This window comes from Amphiprion ocellaris, chromosome 18 (genome assembly GCF_022539595.1).
Source record: "Amphiprion ocellaris isolate individual 3 ecotype Okinawa chromosome 18, ASM2253959v1, whole genome shotgun sequence".
Taxonomy (NCBI): domain Eukaryota; kingdom Metazoa; phylum Chordata; class Actinopteri; family Pomacentridae; genus Amphiprion; species Amphiprion ocellaris.
The window spans coordinates 9,913,994-9,929,307 of NC_072783.1; the positions used below are offsets into that span (position 1 = coordinate 9,913,994).

At 36.3% G+C, this 15,314-nt stretch overlaps 1 protein-coding gene across 2 annotated transcripts in view; it reads right to left on the minus strand.

Moving 5' to 3' along the window:
- Positions 1-15,314, minus strand: part of ush1gb (Usher syndrome 1Gb (autosomal recessive)) — a 17,476-nt gene continuing 2,162 nt past the window's right edge. The window contains exons 2-4 of one of the 2 annotated variants that reach the window (XM_055004330.1): positions 9,361-9,612; positions 7,361-7,808; positions 1-4,381 (exon numbers count right to left, since the gene is read on the minus strand). In XM_055004330.1, coding sequence (XP_054860305.1) covers positions 3,560-4,381; positions 7,361-7,663 — 1,125 coding nt within the window. In that variant the 5' untranslated portion in view covers positions 7,664-7,808; positions 9,361-9,612 and the 3' untranslated portion in view covers positions 1-3,559. The remainder of the gene's footprint in view (positions 4,382-7,360; positions 7,809-9,360; positions 9,613-15,314) is intronic. The other variant, XM_035950372.2, reaches the window with a different exon arrangement.

Genomic DNA, 15,314 nt, shown 5'->3' on the forward strand with positions numbered 1-15,314 from the left:
TAAATTCCCACACAGAATGGTAACAAAGTTCTCTTTATTTTAATAAAACATTTGACGGGAACATCTTCAGACGACCGCCAACGTAAAAAGGCACATTCGAGCTCAGTCACACTCTCAAGTTCACCAGCAGACAGACCTTTGAAACCAAATACGCAACCCGAGATAGCAGCGTTATCCATCCCACAGTCACACAACCTCAGTGTGACACCTCGTTGTTTTAGTGCTGCTGCAGTGTTTACAGAGCAGCAGCCGTTTACATCCATCACACACGCCCTAAAGTCACTGATACGTAAGAAAACTGTACAAAGAAGACGTAATAAACAACATATGGAGAGCTTCAGGTACATTTAGTAAAACAGAAATCACTATTTGATGTGTTAATTAATACAAAATGCAAAGATAATGAGGTCTTTTCTAGGAGGAATAATAACAGCAATGTTATCCTGTAAACAAACAGAAAAAAACACCATTATGTATGAAGGATTAATATCCTGCTAACGAGCTCTAATTTTCATGTTTTTATATCATCCTGTCAGTAGGTGGTGCTGTTCAGCCAGTAAAAAGCTGTTTCTTCTTGTGGAGTGTTGCTTAAATGGGAGGCAAATGCCACCAAATTTTTAATTATCTCATCACATTAAAGGTAGACGATCAAGTTCTATGTCTATTTTCATGTTTTCTGAGCCCAATGTTTAATTTTTAGACATGTAAATACATTTTATCACCACTTCATTTCTACTCTTCTCCTTTGAGTGCCTCAAAAATACGTCATTAGTCGTGTTTTCATATAATTGTGAAGCATACTTGAAGCGGACCTTTGAAATGTTGCAAACAAAAATGTGAAAAAGAAAAATCAGCCTTGTTTTCTTGAACCCTGTGAACCCCAAAGCCCACCAGCAGGTTTGAAAGGCAAGTGTCTAAAAATGATGCTGTTTATCAGCCAGAAATGGCAAAAGCAGAAAGAATCATCACATTTTCAACTTTCCGATGAAATCGTCTGTGGTGTGCCCTTCTGCTGTTTCAAATCTGAGCTTAAAACTGTGAAATTTCATTAAATAGTTTTTATTCTATGTGTCTAATTTAAAAATTCACCAAAAATAAAGCGTACGCTCTACATAGATTCTGTGAAAAACAAAAAATTCTTTCGTAATGCAAACAAAAAACTATAAGTGACTACACTGCGAACAACAGTTACTTGACAAAAAATCACAAAAGATTTTGACTGAATTGCAGTCAGTGTTTCCACAGAGCAGAGAGGAAACAAGAATGTAAATAAATCACAATGCAAGTAGTTAAATAACTACAGTACGTAGAACTACATTTTGTTGGAGAGGGTTTTTTTCAGTTTTTGTACAATAAATAATCACAAATTCAACTTCTTTTCCTATAATTTCTGTCATTCGTAGCTGTGTCATTTTGAACAGAAGTTATTTCCTAGTTTTCCGTAATTCTAGTCATGATTTTTGTCTTTCCATAGAGGTGCAGGACTTTATATTGCAGTTAAAAATGAGCCCAAAGTAACTAAAAATGTAACAGGAGCAAAACTAGAAAAGTACTCAGAGACAAGGCTGCTCAGTCGTATCATTTCCAACGGCTGAAATCTTGAAAAAATTTGTGGCAGAAATCAGGGCACTATAGAATGTGTCCATTTAACATAGATGTACCCAGAAACAGAATGACCTTGCTCTGAGCACAGACGTGTGTGATGCATGTGTACGTTATGTACGGATACCAGATCACGTGACCTAAATATGTAGCGGGCAGAATAGATGGGACTCAGAAACACCCTCACAATTTAATCAGTTGTTCCTTGTATCATTTCTGACTGATAAGTCCTGATAAGTCCACAGCAGTGGATTTTTAGTAGGATCACAATCATGTGATCGTCAGCAGGCAGCTGACGTAGTGTTCACTTGTTGTCATGGATACAGTGACGCCGTGCCGCTATTTGGCAATGATACAGAAATCTTTAACAAATCTGTGGATCCAGACTATAAGCCGCATCACTGCCAAAATCTAATCACTTGGTCCTTGTGTCATTTTTGACCTTCTCTGAAAATTTCATCCAAATCCGTTTTTGAGTAATGTTGCTAACAGACAGACAGACGGACAAACAAATGTACAAATCGTCACATGACTCCGCCGTTCCTTGGTGCAGCAATAAAAGGCCAGAAACTGCTGATTGGAGTTCAGAGGGTTCAAATAAACTCGGTAGAATTTGAAAACAAACCCCGGGCTGCGTTCTAAATCACACTTTTCGTTTTTACTTTAAATTTGAACTACAGCTGCCCTCGCATAGTAAGTACTGCGTCATGCAGTATAAATACAACTGGGACGTAGTAGTCCGTCATAATACTGCACTTTAAACTTTGACCGTCTCTAATGAAACGAGTCTGTGAGCTTTCGGCAGCACAAACTTGTTCAGACTCGCCTGAGACACTGTGATGTAACGGTGCAGAGGATAGTGGGACAGAATGGACAGAAAAACATGCTGACTGGAAAACTGCACAATCAGAACTGCATGTAGTAGAACGTCTGGGTGTTTCTGGCATACAATATACACTACAGTTTAAATGTTTGGGGTCACTTAGAAATGTCCTTATTTTTGAAAGAAAAGCAGTTATTTTCAATGAAGATACCATTGACTGAATGATAAATCCAGTCTAGACGTTGTTAATGTGACTATTCTAGCTGGAAACAGCTGATTTTTAATGGAATATCTCCATAGGGGTACAGAGGAACATTTCCAGCAACCATCACTCCTGTGTTCTAATGCTACATTGTGTTAGCTAATGGTGTTGAAAGGCTCATTGATGATTAGAAAACCCTGGTGCAGTTATGTTAGCAACATGAATACAAGTAGGAGTTTTCATGGAAAACATGAAATAGTCTGGAAGACCCCAAACTTTTAAACAATAGTGTATTTATTGGGACATTTTTTCTGGCAAACTATACAGTATAATGTGGTATTATGGACATTGGAATTGTAAATGTAAAAGTTGCACAATATTCCATGGTCTCGTTTATGAAGATTTTTGTTATTGTGCATTTTTAAAAACCCATCACTGCAATGAAAAAGCGCTCTGAGACCTGGTGAATGTGTGAAATGTTAGTGAATCTCCCCAGATTTTAAATGCAAAAAGAAGGATGGATCAATCTTATCTGGTTTCAGATCTACCACCAATCAAAGATGAATATGCAAATCATAGCGCCAGCTCTACACTGGGCTCTATAAGGTTAACTCTTCAAGAAAAAAAAGTCAAAAACCACCTTAAGTGTGCGACAGTGGGAATGTTTTTTTTTCCATCAAATTTAGCCATTTCAAAGAACTAATTCTAATGCAGTCATTGAAAATGAGCATAAATATTTAATATGGAAACACGACTGATGAGTATTTTAGCTGAGAAACTTACTGTAGATGTAAAGTTTAAGATACCAAAAGTGATCCACTTTCTGATTCATGTGATCCGAAGGCTGCACTGTTGAAAGAAAGGACAGTAGCTTCTGTGTTTATCTGGGAGGAATAAGGGAGAAGATCGGTGCTTCTATTAAAACTAAATCTTCAAAGCTCAGTGTCTTCGATGGCCTCTGGTTCGTCTAAAGCGTCCAGACGCCTCTTGCAGGCATCCAGCAGTTTTTTTCTGGGGCCTAGAGGGATGTGGATGCTGGTGAGGTCCTGATCCGAACACAGCATCAGAGCCTCCAGGTCGATCTTCTCCTTCCTGAACAGCGTCATGAACTCTCCGAGGCTCTGGGAGGCCAGGAAGGTCTCCAGAGGACTGCTCTCGGGCTCCATGTCCTCGTCCAGCCCCACCTCGGCCTCCTCCCACGGCAGCTCCTGCAGGTTTCTTTCCTGAAGGCTCAAGGCGCTGCCGATGCTGTCCTCGTCGAAGCTCGGCGAGCGTCGAGGCAGGTGGCCCCGCAGGCGGACGTTCGGCGCCCGGCCCACAGGTTCGCTTCCTGCCACGCTGCCTTCGTCCCGTGCCCCGATCCCAAACATCCCCCCGCTCATGTAGTTCCTCCTGAACACCATGGTACCCAGGCCGGGTCGGGTGAACAGGGAGTCGCGGCCGGAGTCGGCGCTGATCTCCGAGTACGCCGCCTCGTGGAGGCCCGGGTCGCTCATGGCACGGGAGACGGTGTCGGCGTCGTCGTCGTTGTCGGGGTGAAACATGTCGCGGATGTTGAGGCGCGACCGCTCCCTGGGGTTGGCGTAGGTTCCCTGTTTGAGGAACATGACGTCGTTGCCGAGCTGCAGGCCGGACAGCGAGCGGACGCTTTTCCTGCCGTCCTCGTAGATCTTGAACGTACCGTCGACCTGCTTCTTCTTCTCCAGCTTCTTCTGGATTTTGGCCTTTCCCTTGGCTGTCGAATGCAGGGTGGCCTGAGAGGAAAGCACCAGAGGAGAAAGAACAACCAGCAAAGTCAATAAATTTCAAAAATAATTTCAAACTAGCTTCTACTCCGATAAGCTCGTATAGACTGTTTATAAAATATGGACGTAGACTTCAGTTCTGAAAACTAAAACCTTAAACCTGCTTTCTCTCTAACAACCAGCAGGGGGCGACTGGTTGCTAAAAGAAGTCAGACTGCACAGATGAAAAAATGACTCATTTTTGTTACTTCACTAAACATTTTTTAAAATCAGTTTATGATCTAAATCTCTAGCTCCAAGTCTCCTTCAATAAAGCATGATGTTCATTTAGTAAATTATCACGACATTTAAGAGAAAATTCAAAAACTACTGAAAGCTGGTGAAACAGAAGCTAATCCTGAGGTACTTTAGGACTTTTCTCGTTGGATTCTATTTAAAATGATCTTCTTTCTATCAATTGCTGATGTAAAAAAAGTAGTTTTTATAGTTTTGGCTTGATTATTGTGACAGAACTTCCTCCATTGTCTCCACTTGGTACAAAACTTGAGTCATTACTGGGATAAAGAGGCACAATAACATCACCCCTAAGCATGCCTGCCTAAACTGGCTCCATGTTAGATGCCAAACTGGGTTTTACTTCTGATTTTTTAATTTGGTATTTTCCCTCTCAGTCACTGAGCAAGCAGCATGTGATGAATGTTGATCAAACTTTTACTAAAAGAACTTCCAGCAGAACTCTTAGTCTTAGTCTCTAACTTCTTTTCAATTACCTCTTAAAACCTCTGTCTTTGCGTAAAGTCTTGAAATTGATTAATTTGTTTTAAATCACTTATTTTTAAAATTTCTATTCATGTAACCCAAGGCATGTTTTCTGTTTAAAAAAAAAAAAAAAATTCTACCATTTATCAGAGCCAGAAACTATAAAAACAGAAAGAATCATTAGATTTTCAACTATCCAACAGTCCTTGAACTACTCAATTTTGCTGTGCAGCTCTGTCAGGGAAACAAACTAAATATGAGATCAATATCATTATATTTCATAATAATTATTTCAGTCTACATGTCTCTTCTAAAAAATTGCCAAAAATATAGTGTTTGCTCTGAATAGATTTTTTAAAAAATGAAAAATTCTGCGCTTAATGATGCAACGAGGAAGTTCTGAATGACTCAGCTACAAACAGTCACATGACAAAAAATCAGGAAGCTTTTCAGCTAAACTGCAGACTGTGTTTAGAGAGGAGACGAGTATATAAACAAATTAAAAATGTAAATATCCATAATATGTGGAGCTCCAAATATTTTTCACAGTATTAGTAACACCTGGAAAAATGTTGCACATGTTGATTCCGGGTGTTTTACAATTATTGTGCAATAAATAATGAGAAATTCAACTTTAATTTTTCTATTTTTTATGATTTATGGGTTTATAACTGTGTTAAACTGAACAGAAGACATTTCTGAGTTCTCTCTCCTTCTAGTCGTCGTTGTTCTGTTTCTATGGAGGTGCAGGACTTTATGGGTCATTGCAGAATTGGAGGATATTTTACATCCCACCAATCAAATTTCAAATAATTTATGTACAAAATACTAAAACATGCAGTTGTTGTGTAAATGTTTTTTGTTCTGAGACCAAATCTAAAAAAAATAGGAGAAAAGAATGTTTGAAAATATTTTAAAATACCAAATAAGTCTGGAGTTCCCCCTAAAATAGCATTTTTCTCTTGTCCCACTCCTCTGATGACCAAACTGAATCTCAAACAAAACAGTTAAAATTAAATTTAAATCTCCTTTTTTTTTAGTTTTATTTTTTTCATTGATATCTCTCGTAATTGTGGGAACATTTTTATAATCAACATAATATTTTAAATAATAATCATTTTGCATCGAATGTGTCCCAAAACAACTCTGTTAATGATGCTTTTGTCGTTTTGTGTTTCATTTTTGTTGTTTTATGTCTCATTTTTGTCATTTTGTGTCTCTTTTTGTCGTTTTGTATCTTGTTTCTGTCATTTAGTGTCTTGTTTCTGTCATTTGGTGTCTTGTTTTTGTCATTTTGTTTTATTTCTGTCGTTTTGTGTCTTGGTTTTGTCATTTTCTGTTTAGTTTGTCGTTTTGTGTCTTGGTTTTCTCGTTTTCTGTTTAGTTTCTGTTGTTTTGTGTCTTCTTTTTGTTGTTTTGTGTCTTGTTTTTGTCATTTTGTGTTTCGTTTCTGTTGTTTTGTGTCTTGGTTTTGTCGTTTTATGCTTCATTTCTGTCGTTTTATGTCTTGGTTTTCTCGTTTTCTGTTTAGTTTCTGTTGTTTTGTGTCTTGTTTTTGTCGTTTTGTGTCTTGTTTTTGTCATTTACATCATCAGTTTTCCTAAAGAAAGGGTAGAGCAAAGCTATTTCCTCTCTTCTATTTTCCATATTTTCATAACATTGTCAGCTTTGATTGAATGTCTCACTCTACCTCATATTATCAGGATCAGACTAATTCTTTTGACTGTTTTCCATCAGTAAGTTTGTCCTCTTGGTCAGCAGTAACAGCTAGCTAAATATCTAGCTTCTACTGCTGAGGAAAAGCTAACTTTAGCATGGACTAGCAACCCTGTTATTGTGATTAGAGTAGGGTTAGCAAACAACAAATAAAACATGGAATAAAAATGGTACCAGTGATGTGTAAGCTGAACCAATCAAGTCTTTGATAGTTTATTATTGATGAATATGGAGCAGAAAACTGCAAAAGATAAGGGGTATTTTTCAAAAATTTTGAAGCCCAGATGTCCTCCAATTCTGGAATGAGCTATATGTTGTAATGAATAATGAACCAACAGTGAAGAAAAATGTGACAGAAGCAGAAAATGAGGGTTAACCGGATTCATTTAACAATCTTTACTTCCTCTGTGTTCTCGTTCTTTAGTCTTATTCTCATCTATCTGCCCAGTCTGGTTTAATCTTTATCTTTTCAAGTGTTGTATAATTAAACTTTATGATCATTTCTGCGTCCACCTGTGAGTATGGCATGTTGGAGGTGACGGTGTTGAACTTGCGGCTCAGCGTGCTGCTGCTGGTGTAGCTGGAGAAGCTCATGGTGTCCATGTTGTCCAGAACCGCCGACTCCTTCATGAACTTCCTCTCCATGCGTTCACGGTGCTTCCTCTGCAGCTTGGCGCACTCTTTGATGCGGCGCTCGGCGGCCCTGAACGCCCGGTCCTTCAGTTTGCTGACCAGCTTGGGGTTGAGGGTGATCTGCTTGGCGGCGATGGAGTCCAGGTAGCGGACGCACTCCATGTGGCCTTTGGTGGCGGCCATGTCCAGGGGGGTGTGGTAGTCGTTGTCCAGAGTCCACACGTTGGCACCGAAAGCCACCAGGAAGGAAAGGCAGTTATGGTGGCCGTTGGCAGCTGCCAGGTGGAGCGGCGTGTTCCCCCAGATATCACATCTGTCCGGGTCACCTCTGGAGGAAACAACACGGTTAGTTTAATCATTACTGATGTTATTTTCTGTTTCTAATCTGAAAGGTTCTGATGGACAAATACTGAGGATTGCATTACAGTGGTGGAAAAAGGTTTTTGGACATCACTCATAGGTCTTCAAGTGTAATTTTTTTTAGTACAGTCACAGCAAAACTACTAAACAAATCCTAAAAAAGCCATTAAAAACTTAACATTGATTGGTTCTATTAAAATACATAAGAAATGACACAAGGACCAAGTGATTAGATTTTGGCAGTGATGCGGCTTATAGTCTGGATCCACGGATTTGTTAAAGATTTCTGTATCATTGTGAGATAGCAGCACGGCGTCACTGTAACCATGACAACAAGGGAACACTACGTCAGCTGCCTGCTGACGATCACATGATTACGATCCTACTACAAATCCACTGCTGAGGACTTATTGGGACTTATCTGTCGGAAATGATACAAAGAACGATTGATTAAATTGTGGGGGTGTTTCTGAATCCCATCAATTCCCGCTGCCTCCTACATATTTAGGTCACGTGATTCAGTATCTGTACATAACGTACACATGTATAACACACACCTGTGTTCAACACAAGGTCATTTTTTTGTTAAAGATTTCATCCGTCAGAAATGATACAACGACTGAGTGCTTTCCTTGTTGTTACTGTGGTGAAGTTACTTTTCACTGTTTGAATCATGAGGGTTTGTGCTTTCAAACGACATACAGGGTGGACCAGAAGTAGGCTCACAGTTGTTTCACTATATGTTTCACGTTTTAGGTCTAATTTATCCAAACCAGTATTCCATATCCCTTATTCACGTTTTGGAAATGTTATTAAGCGCTTTTTCCAATTTTGGTTTGGATTTTTTTATGTTTTTTTGTTGTTTTTTATTACAATGGCAAACAAAATAAATAAAGGGCAAATTAAGGGGAGACTAAAGCAGTAAAGCCGCTGCACACATCATGGCAACAAGCCTTCAACACTGTGTAAACTGCATAGCTACTAAGTGTCAGCTATAAAATCAGGGTCAACTCCTTCCAAAATACAGGCTCTGGTTGAGGATTCTCATAAAGTATTTACAAAACCATTTTTTCCAGCTTTGTTTGCATCTAGTTCAGTCTTCTCTATTGGTTTTGCTGCTGCATGGCTACTTATTGGTTCATTCCATCTCAAATCATCAAATTTTTAGAACAATTTCTGCTCATTTCTGGCTCATTTGTCATTTACCAGAATTTTTACTGTATTTTATCTTTAATAGTTCCTGAGATATTGTCATTTAAACAGCCTTAAAATTCAGTGTACGAAAAAAAATCTCTGAAAGTATTTGACGTATCAATCAAAATTTTCACACATACCATTTTAAATATCCGTAACTTAAGATAAAAAAAAATGTTCAAGTAAATCAGAGATGGTCGAGCAAAAGAACTCTGATAATTTAAGATTGAAAAACCCTCGTAGAAACTGGCTCTGATTAGGAAGTCTGGGTTTTATTGGTGCAAAGCAGCAGCTTGAAGTGACTGCTGCTTACCATGTAGTCTTACCGAGCTGCATTTCAGTCTCTATTTCAGATTCGTTCCATTGTTTGACAGCAGAAACGGAAAAAATACGTGAATGACAGCAGCTGTACTGGAAATTCATCTTTGTTAAAATGCAGATTATGTGATAGAAGATTCAAAGAGCCTCATGTGTGTTTTCTCTTCAGGCGTTTGTGCTGCTGTGATGTTATGTCCAAACTCCGCATAGGAAAGAGTGGGGTAGATGAGCCTGGGGGTAGATTGAGCCACATCTCGGTTCTAGAAAACAATGGAAGAAATTAGTTCATATTTTCAAAGACACCTCAAGTAAAAACTGGCTCATCTTAGCCCACTCTCCCCTAGTTTACAAACCAATCCTGTGATTTTCTGAAGCGCTACTTTCACAATGAACCGAGACGAACTCTACTGTCACCATGGAAAAATACACAGAAACTGCTTGAGATTCAGAGGATTAACAGAGACTTCTACCTGTTGCTTCAGCATTTCATAGGAGTCGACAATAACAGTAAACCGCTACCCACAATGCAGTGCAACAACAACAACATGCTGTGTGTTTATGAGCTGTTAAATCCCTCCTCCTCCCACACGGCCCATCGCTGATCAATTATTCAGCCGCTGCAGGTTAAACATGACAGAGGTGAGTCTGCATTATTAATCCAACACACCCAGAAGCTTTATTTCACCGACACCCGGCGACACCACAAACCCAGCGGGGTCACCACCTCCTACCCACGCTGATTTCACATCCGTCTGCAGAGCTGCCAACCAACGCTTCAGAGAGTCGACTTTTATTCCCGTTTGTTTATTCTGAAGGGACGATTAAACAGATCGGATTCCAGCGGCAGGAGACGTATCACTGCAGCAGGAGGAGAAATCACACTTTACAGTAACCTGACCATCAGATGGAGGAGACAGAGCAGATGAAACACACAACTGTGAACCAGAAAAACCAGCTAAATGAAGCTGGTGTCACAATAAACCTCTGAATGTGTTTTCTTTTAAGGAAAAACGCCAAATTTTTACAGAGTTTCTCAGCAGGAAACTGTAAAAACAGAGAGGAATCTTCTGCTTTTCAACTTTCCTACAGTCCCTGAACTAACCATGTGTAACTTTATTTATCTCACATTCTTGCTCGTCTTTCTTAAAGTTTTCCTTAAAAAAAAGTTCTTTAAAAATCTCCTAATTTTAATTTTAATTAAATCAGACATCAGACAAACACTAGAACAGTAAAATCTCAGACAGCCTGTCACATACTACACACTTTGTAGGTTGAAAATATAATTTTCAATAGAAAATAGTTGTGTATTAATTCACTCCCCTTAAAAAAACACTAATATACAGACAAAATAATTGTATTTTCATTTTTTATCTCTTTGATTCATAATTGCCCCTCTTACAGTCAAAATGTTCGACTTTTATCTCTGAATTTTGACTTTTAGGTTATAATTTTATCATTTTATTCTCATAATTGTGCTTTTTATTGTCAATTTTTTTCTTATAATCTATAATTTTGACTTTTTTCTACGCTTCTATACAAATTGACATACATCTGAGAGTGGAAACAGCACTAGTCAGGAGAAAACAACCTGGATAAGAGCCATAAAACCAGTTCAAGAGTGATCATTTTTCATCATAATTTTGGCCTTTTTAAAAAATATTAGCTTTTTATGCCTTCAAACTCTAAATTTCTTCCAGAAAGTCGAAATGGGGACAATTTATCTCATAATTTTAACTTTGTTACTCACAATCTTCAATATTCAAGTCGCAATCTTGGCTGTCTGTATATAATATTTTTCCAGAAAATCAAAAATATAACGTTTTCTTTCACATTTTGGGCTTTTCATGCAATATCTTTGACATTTTCTCTCATATTTTTTAGAAAATTACAGCTATCATGTAATTTACATCCATGTTAATGGAGAGAAAGCATCCAAAATACACATTTAAGTGTTTATTTTACTGCACTTTATCTGTTTCTGTATCCAAAAATGACTTTTTAATCACATAATCTCACCCTCATAAGTACGACATTACACACTTTTATAATTATATTTTCTCTTTGTCTCATAATTTAGACTTTTTAATGACATCATCTCGCCTGAATTTGACATAATCTCAAAATTTTTACTTTTTAACTCAGAGTCTTCAGTATTCAAGTTACAATCTTGCATGTCTGTGTATATTGCTTTTCCAGAAAGTCAGAAATGTAAGGTTTTCTCTCATATTTTGGACTTTTATTAAATATTTCTGACATTTTCTCTCATAGACAGTTACAGCTATCATGTAACCATCTGTCACAATTTGCACACTTTATGGTGGAAATTATAATTTTGAACATATAAAACTACACATAAATCTACACTCAGTCATGCATAGTGACAATGAGGAAGAAGGTTTTTAGTTGACTGATGTTTTTAGTTTGTTATTGAGCGCAGATTTATGCAGAAAGATAGAAATCAGTTCAGAATTAACTGGTCAATCCACTTTATATGTAAAGATGCAGGCTGTCTGTATGTAAAAGCATCCTGTTGATATTTGCAGCTGTTTCTCTTAATGCAGGGATGTCAAACATATGGCCCATGGGCCCAAAGTGGCCCTCTAGTGGGTCCAATCCGGTCCACAGGATGACTTTGTGAAGAATAAAAATTACAGAGAAGACATTAAGTGCAAATTGTAAATTTGTAAAACTATAAATTTAAAATAGTTTCTAGATCATGACAAGTTGTTTTGATCATGAAGTAAAATATTAGATTGTTCATTGTTCTTTTGTCATTGTGTCTCATTTTTGCAATATTTCGTCTTCTTTTTGTTGTTTTTTGTCTGATGTTTGTCATTTGTCTCATGTTTTTGTCATTTTGTTTCGCTTGTGTTTTTTGTCTTATTTTTGTCACTTTGTGTTTTGCATTATTCATTGTTTTGTGTCTTGTTTTGTGTCGTTTTGTGTTTTATTTTTGTTGTTTGTGTATTTTTTATCATTTTGTTTCTCACTTTAGTCATTTTTTGTCTTGTTTTTGTTGTTTGTCCATGTTTTTGTCGCTTTGTAATTTTTCTCTCTCTTTTTTGTTTAGTCTCATGTTGTTTGTCTCATTTTTTGTCATTTTGTTTCTCACTTTTGTAGTTTTGTGTCTCATTTTTGTAATGTCTTTTTTTGTCAGATTTTCGTCGTTTGTTTTGTCACTACATTTCCCGTTTTTGTTGTTTTGTTTCCTTTTAGTCTCAGTTGTGTTTTTGTCTTTTTCTGTCTTGCTTTATTCATTGTTTGTGTATCGTTTTTGTTGTTTTGTGCTTTTTTTTGACTTGCTTGCTTCGTTTTCTCTCTCAGTTTTGTCATTTTTGGTCTTGTTTGTGTCAGTGTAATTTTTTTGTCTCGTTTTTGTCCGTTCTTTGGCGCTTTTTAACTTGTCAAATTTTTTGTCTTTTTTGTTTTGTTTCGGGTCTTGTCTCATTTTTTTGTCATTTTGTGTCTCATTTTGTAATATTTTGTCTTGTTTTTGTTGTTTTTTATCTGACTTCTGTCGTTTTGATCATAAAGTAAAATGTTTCAGATACCTCTGACTAAATGTTTTGTGTCTTTGTAGACATTCTGTGATCTGGAAGTTGTAATGTGGAAATGATAAACTGAGGCATAATTTTGTTGAAATTGAATTTATTTTTCTTAAGAAACTTCAGGTTCATAATGTTTTGTAAAAAGATAGTTCATTAAATGTGAACATTTTTGCACTAAAACAAAGGAAAAACGTGGAGTTGTGGTTATTTATAGGTTATGCTGTGATTTTACTGGTCGTGAATGTGGCCCCTGAACTAAGATGAGTTTTGCAGCCCTGTTTTAATGCTTCACATCCATCAGAGTGACCTTTTTGCTGCTGCCTCACATTATGAAGCTGCCAACAGCTGAATGACATAAATCTGCTGTTAATCTGCAGCCAGAAAACATCAAACTGAACCAAAACCTCAACAGAAGCCTCCTCTGATCCTCCACCTGCAGCTGATCTCACCTGGATTTAAACTGAACCTGCAGCAAAGCCTCAGATCTGAACGTATCTGATCTGTAATAAAACATTTGTGTCGTTTCTGAATCTGCTTCAGATCATTAGACCTGCTCATAAATAAACCTGAGACATTAATAAGACCCATTGAACAGCAGTTTAACCAGTGACCTTCTCTGTAATCAGGCTGTTAGAATGCATGGAGTCCTGCAGCTCTGATTAGATCACAGGGAGCATTTTATTACAACATTGAATATATTTATGTCTGTCAATTTGACGTTTCATCGGTGGGGAGATGAGGAGACTTTCTATCTTTTCAATTCATATTTTTCTCCTCAGAAAGTCAAAATCGGGACTTTTTATGTCATAATTTTGATTATGACATTGATCCTCTCATGTTTACAAAGAATGCCATAATTTTGACTTTTAAATCCCATAATTCCACCTTCATAACTCATCATGTTGATTTATTGTGCCTTATTTTCTTAGAAGGTTTGCTCAGAAAGTGAAAATCTGGACTTTTTAATCTCATAAGTTTGATGTTGACATTTATCCTCTATTGTTTACTAAGAATGCCATCATTTCGACTCTTAAATGTCACTCATAAGTCATAATGTAGACTTTTTTTCTCATCATTTTGACTTTCTGTGCTGTATTTTTTTTACTCATAAATCCCATAATTTCACCTTCGTAAGTCAGAAGTTTGACTTTATTTTCATCATTTTGACTTATTATCCCTTATTTTCTTATAATGTTTCCACAGAAAGTCAAAAAAGGAATTTTGTATCTCATATTAGTTCTATTTCATCATTTACTGTTGATACAGTTGTACTCGTAAGTTTACATACCGTCGCAAAATTTGTAGATTTTATATAAAATATGTTTGATCATGGAAAAACGTTTCTTTCATTTCGGGTTAGTGGTCAGACAAAGTTATTTAACTATTATTATTATTATTATTATTATTATTATTATTATTATTATTATTATTATAATAATAATAATAATAATAATAATAATAATAATAATAATAATAATAATAATAATAATAATAATAATAATAATAATTATTATTATTATTATTATTATTATTATTATTATTATTATTATTATTATTATTATTATTATTATATTTGCTGTGATCATTAATGTTTTCATTAAAGAATGTTTTACACATTCTGCCAGATTATGTAAACTTATGAGCACATCTGTATTTTGTCACATTTTCTGACAAACACATTTAAACGCAGTTTCTTCCCCACAGCAACAGACTATAGAATCAATCACCATCAAGTGCAATCTTGTTTGTTCGTTTAACGTATGATCTGTTTCATACTTTTAATTCCTTATACTTTTTGTATTATTGTATGTTTGTGTGTGAAGCTATGACTGAATATAACGTAGGTGTCTCTTTTAACACTAGAGGAATATACAACATAATCTACAATAATAAAAGTAATGTAGATTTTTATCACTAGGGTTTTAGTGTCTCAATCACTTCAAATTACACATTTTGTGATGTTGAAAATTACATTTTAAATGAATAGTGGTTGTTTATTAAGTCATATTACATAAAAGGCAACAGTTTTTGAATGAAATAGGGGAAAAAATCCACTCATTTCCACTTAACCACTTAATCCACTTAAAGCGAGACAGTACAGACAAAATCTACATTTTCTTTTCATGCACTGGTTAGTTTTGAGATTTTTGGATAATTTACATCCATACTAATGGAGAGAAAACATCCAAAATACACATTTAGGTGTTTATTTTACTGCTCTTTATCTGTTTCTGCAAGCAAAAAGACTTTAAGTCACCCTCATAAGAGTTTACACACTTTTAGAAATACATTTTCCTTTGTCTCATAGTTTAGACTTTTTAATCACATTATCTCACCTGCATATGACATAGTTCATACTTTTAAACTTAGAATTTGCCCTTTCTCCACCAAATGTTTACATCTATCTTGTGATT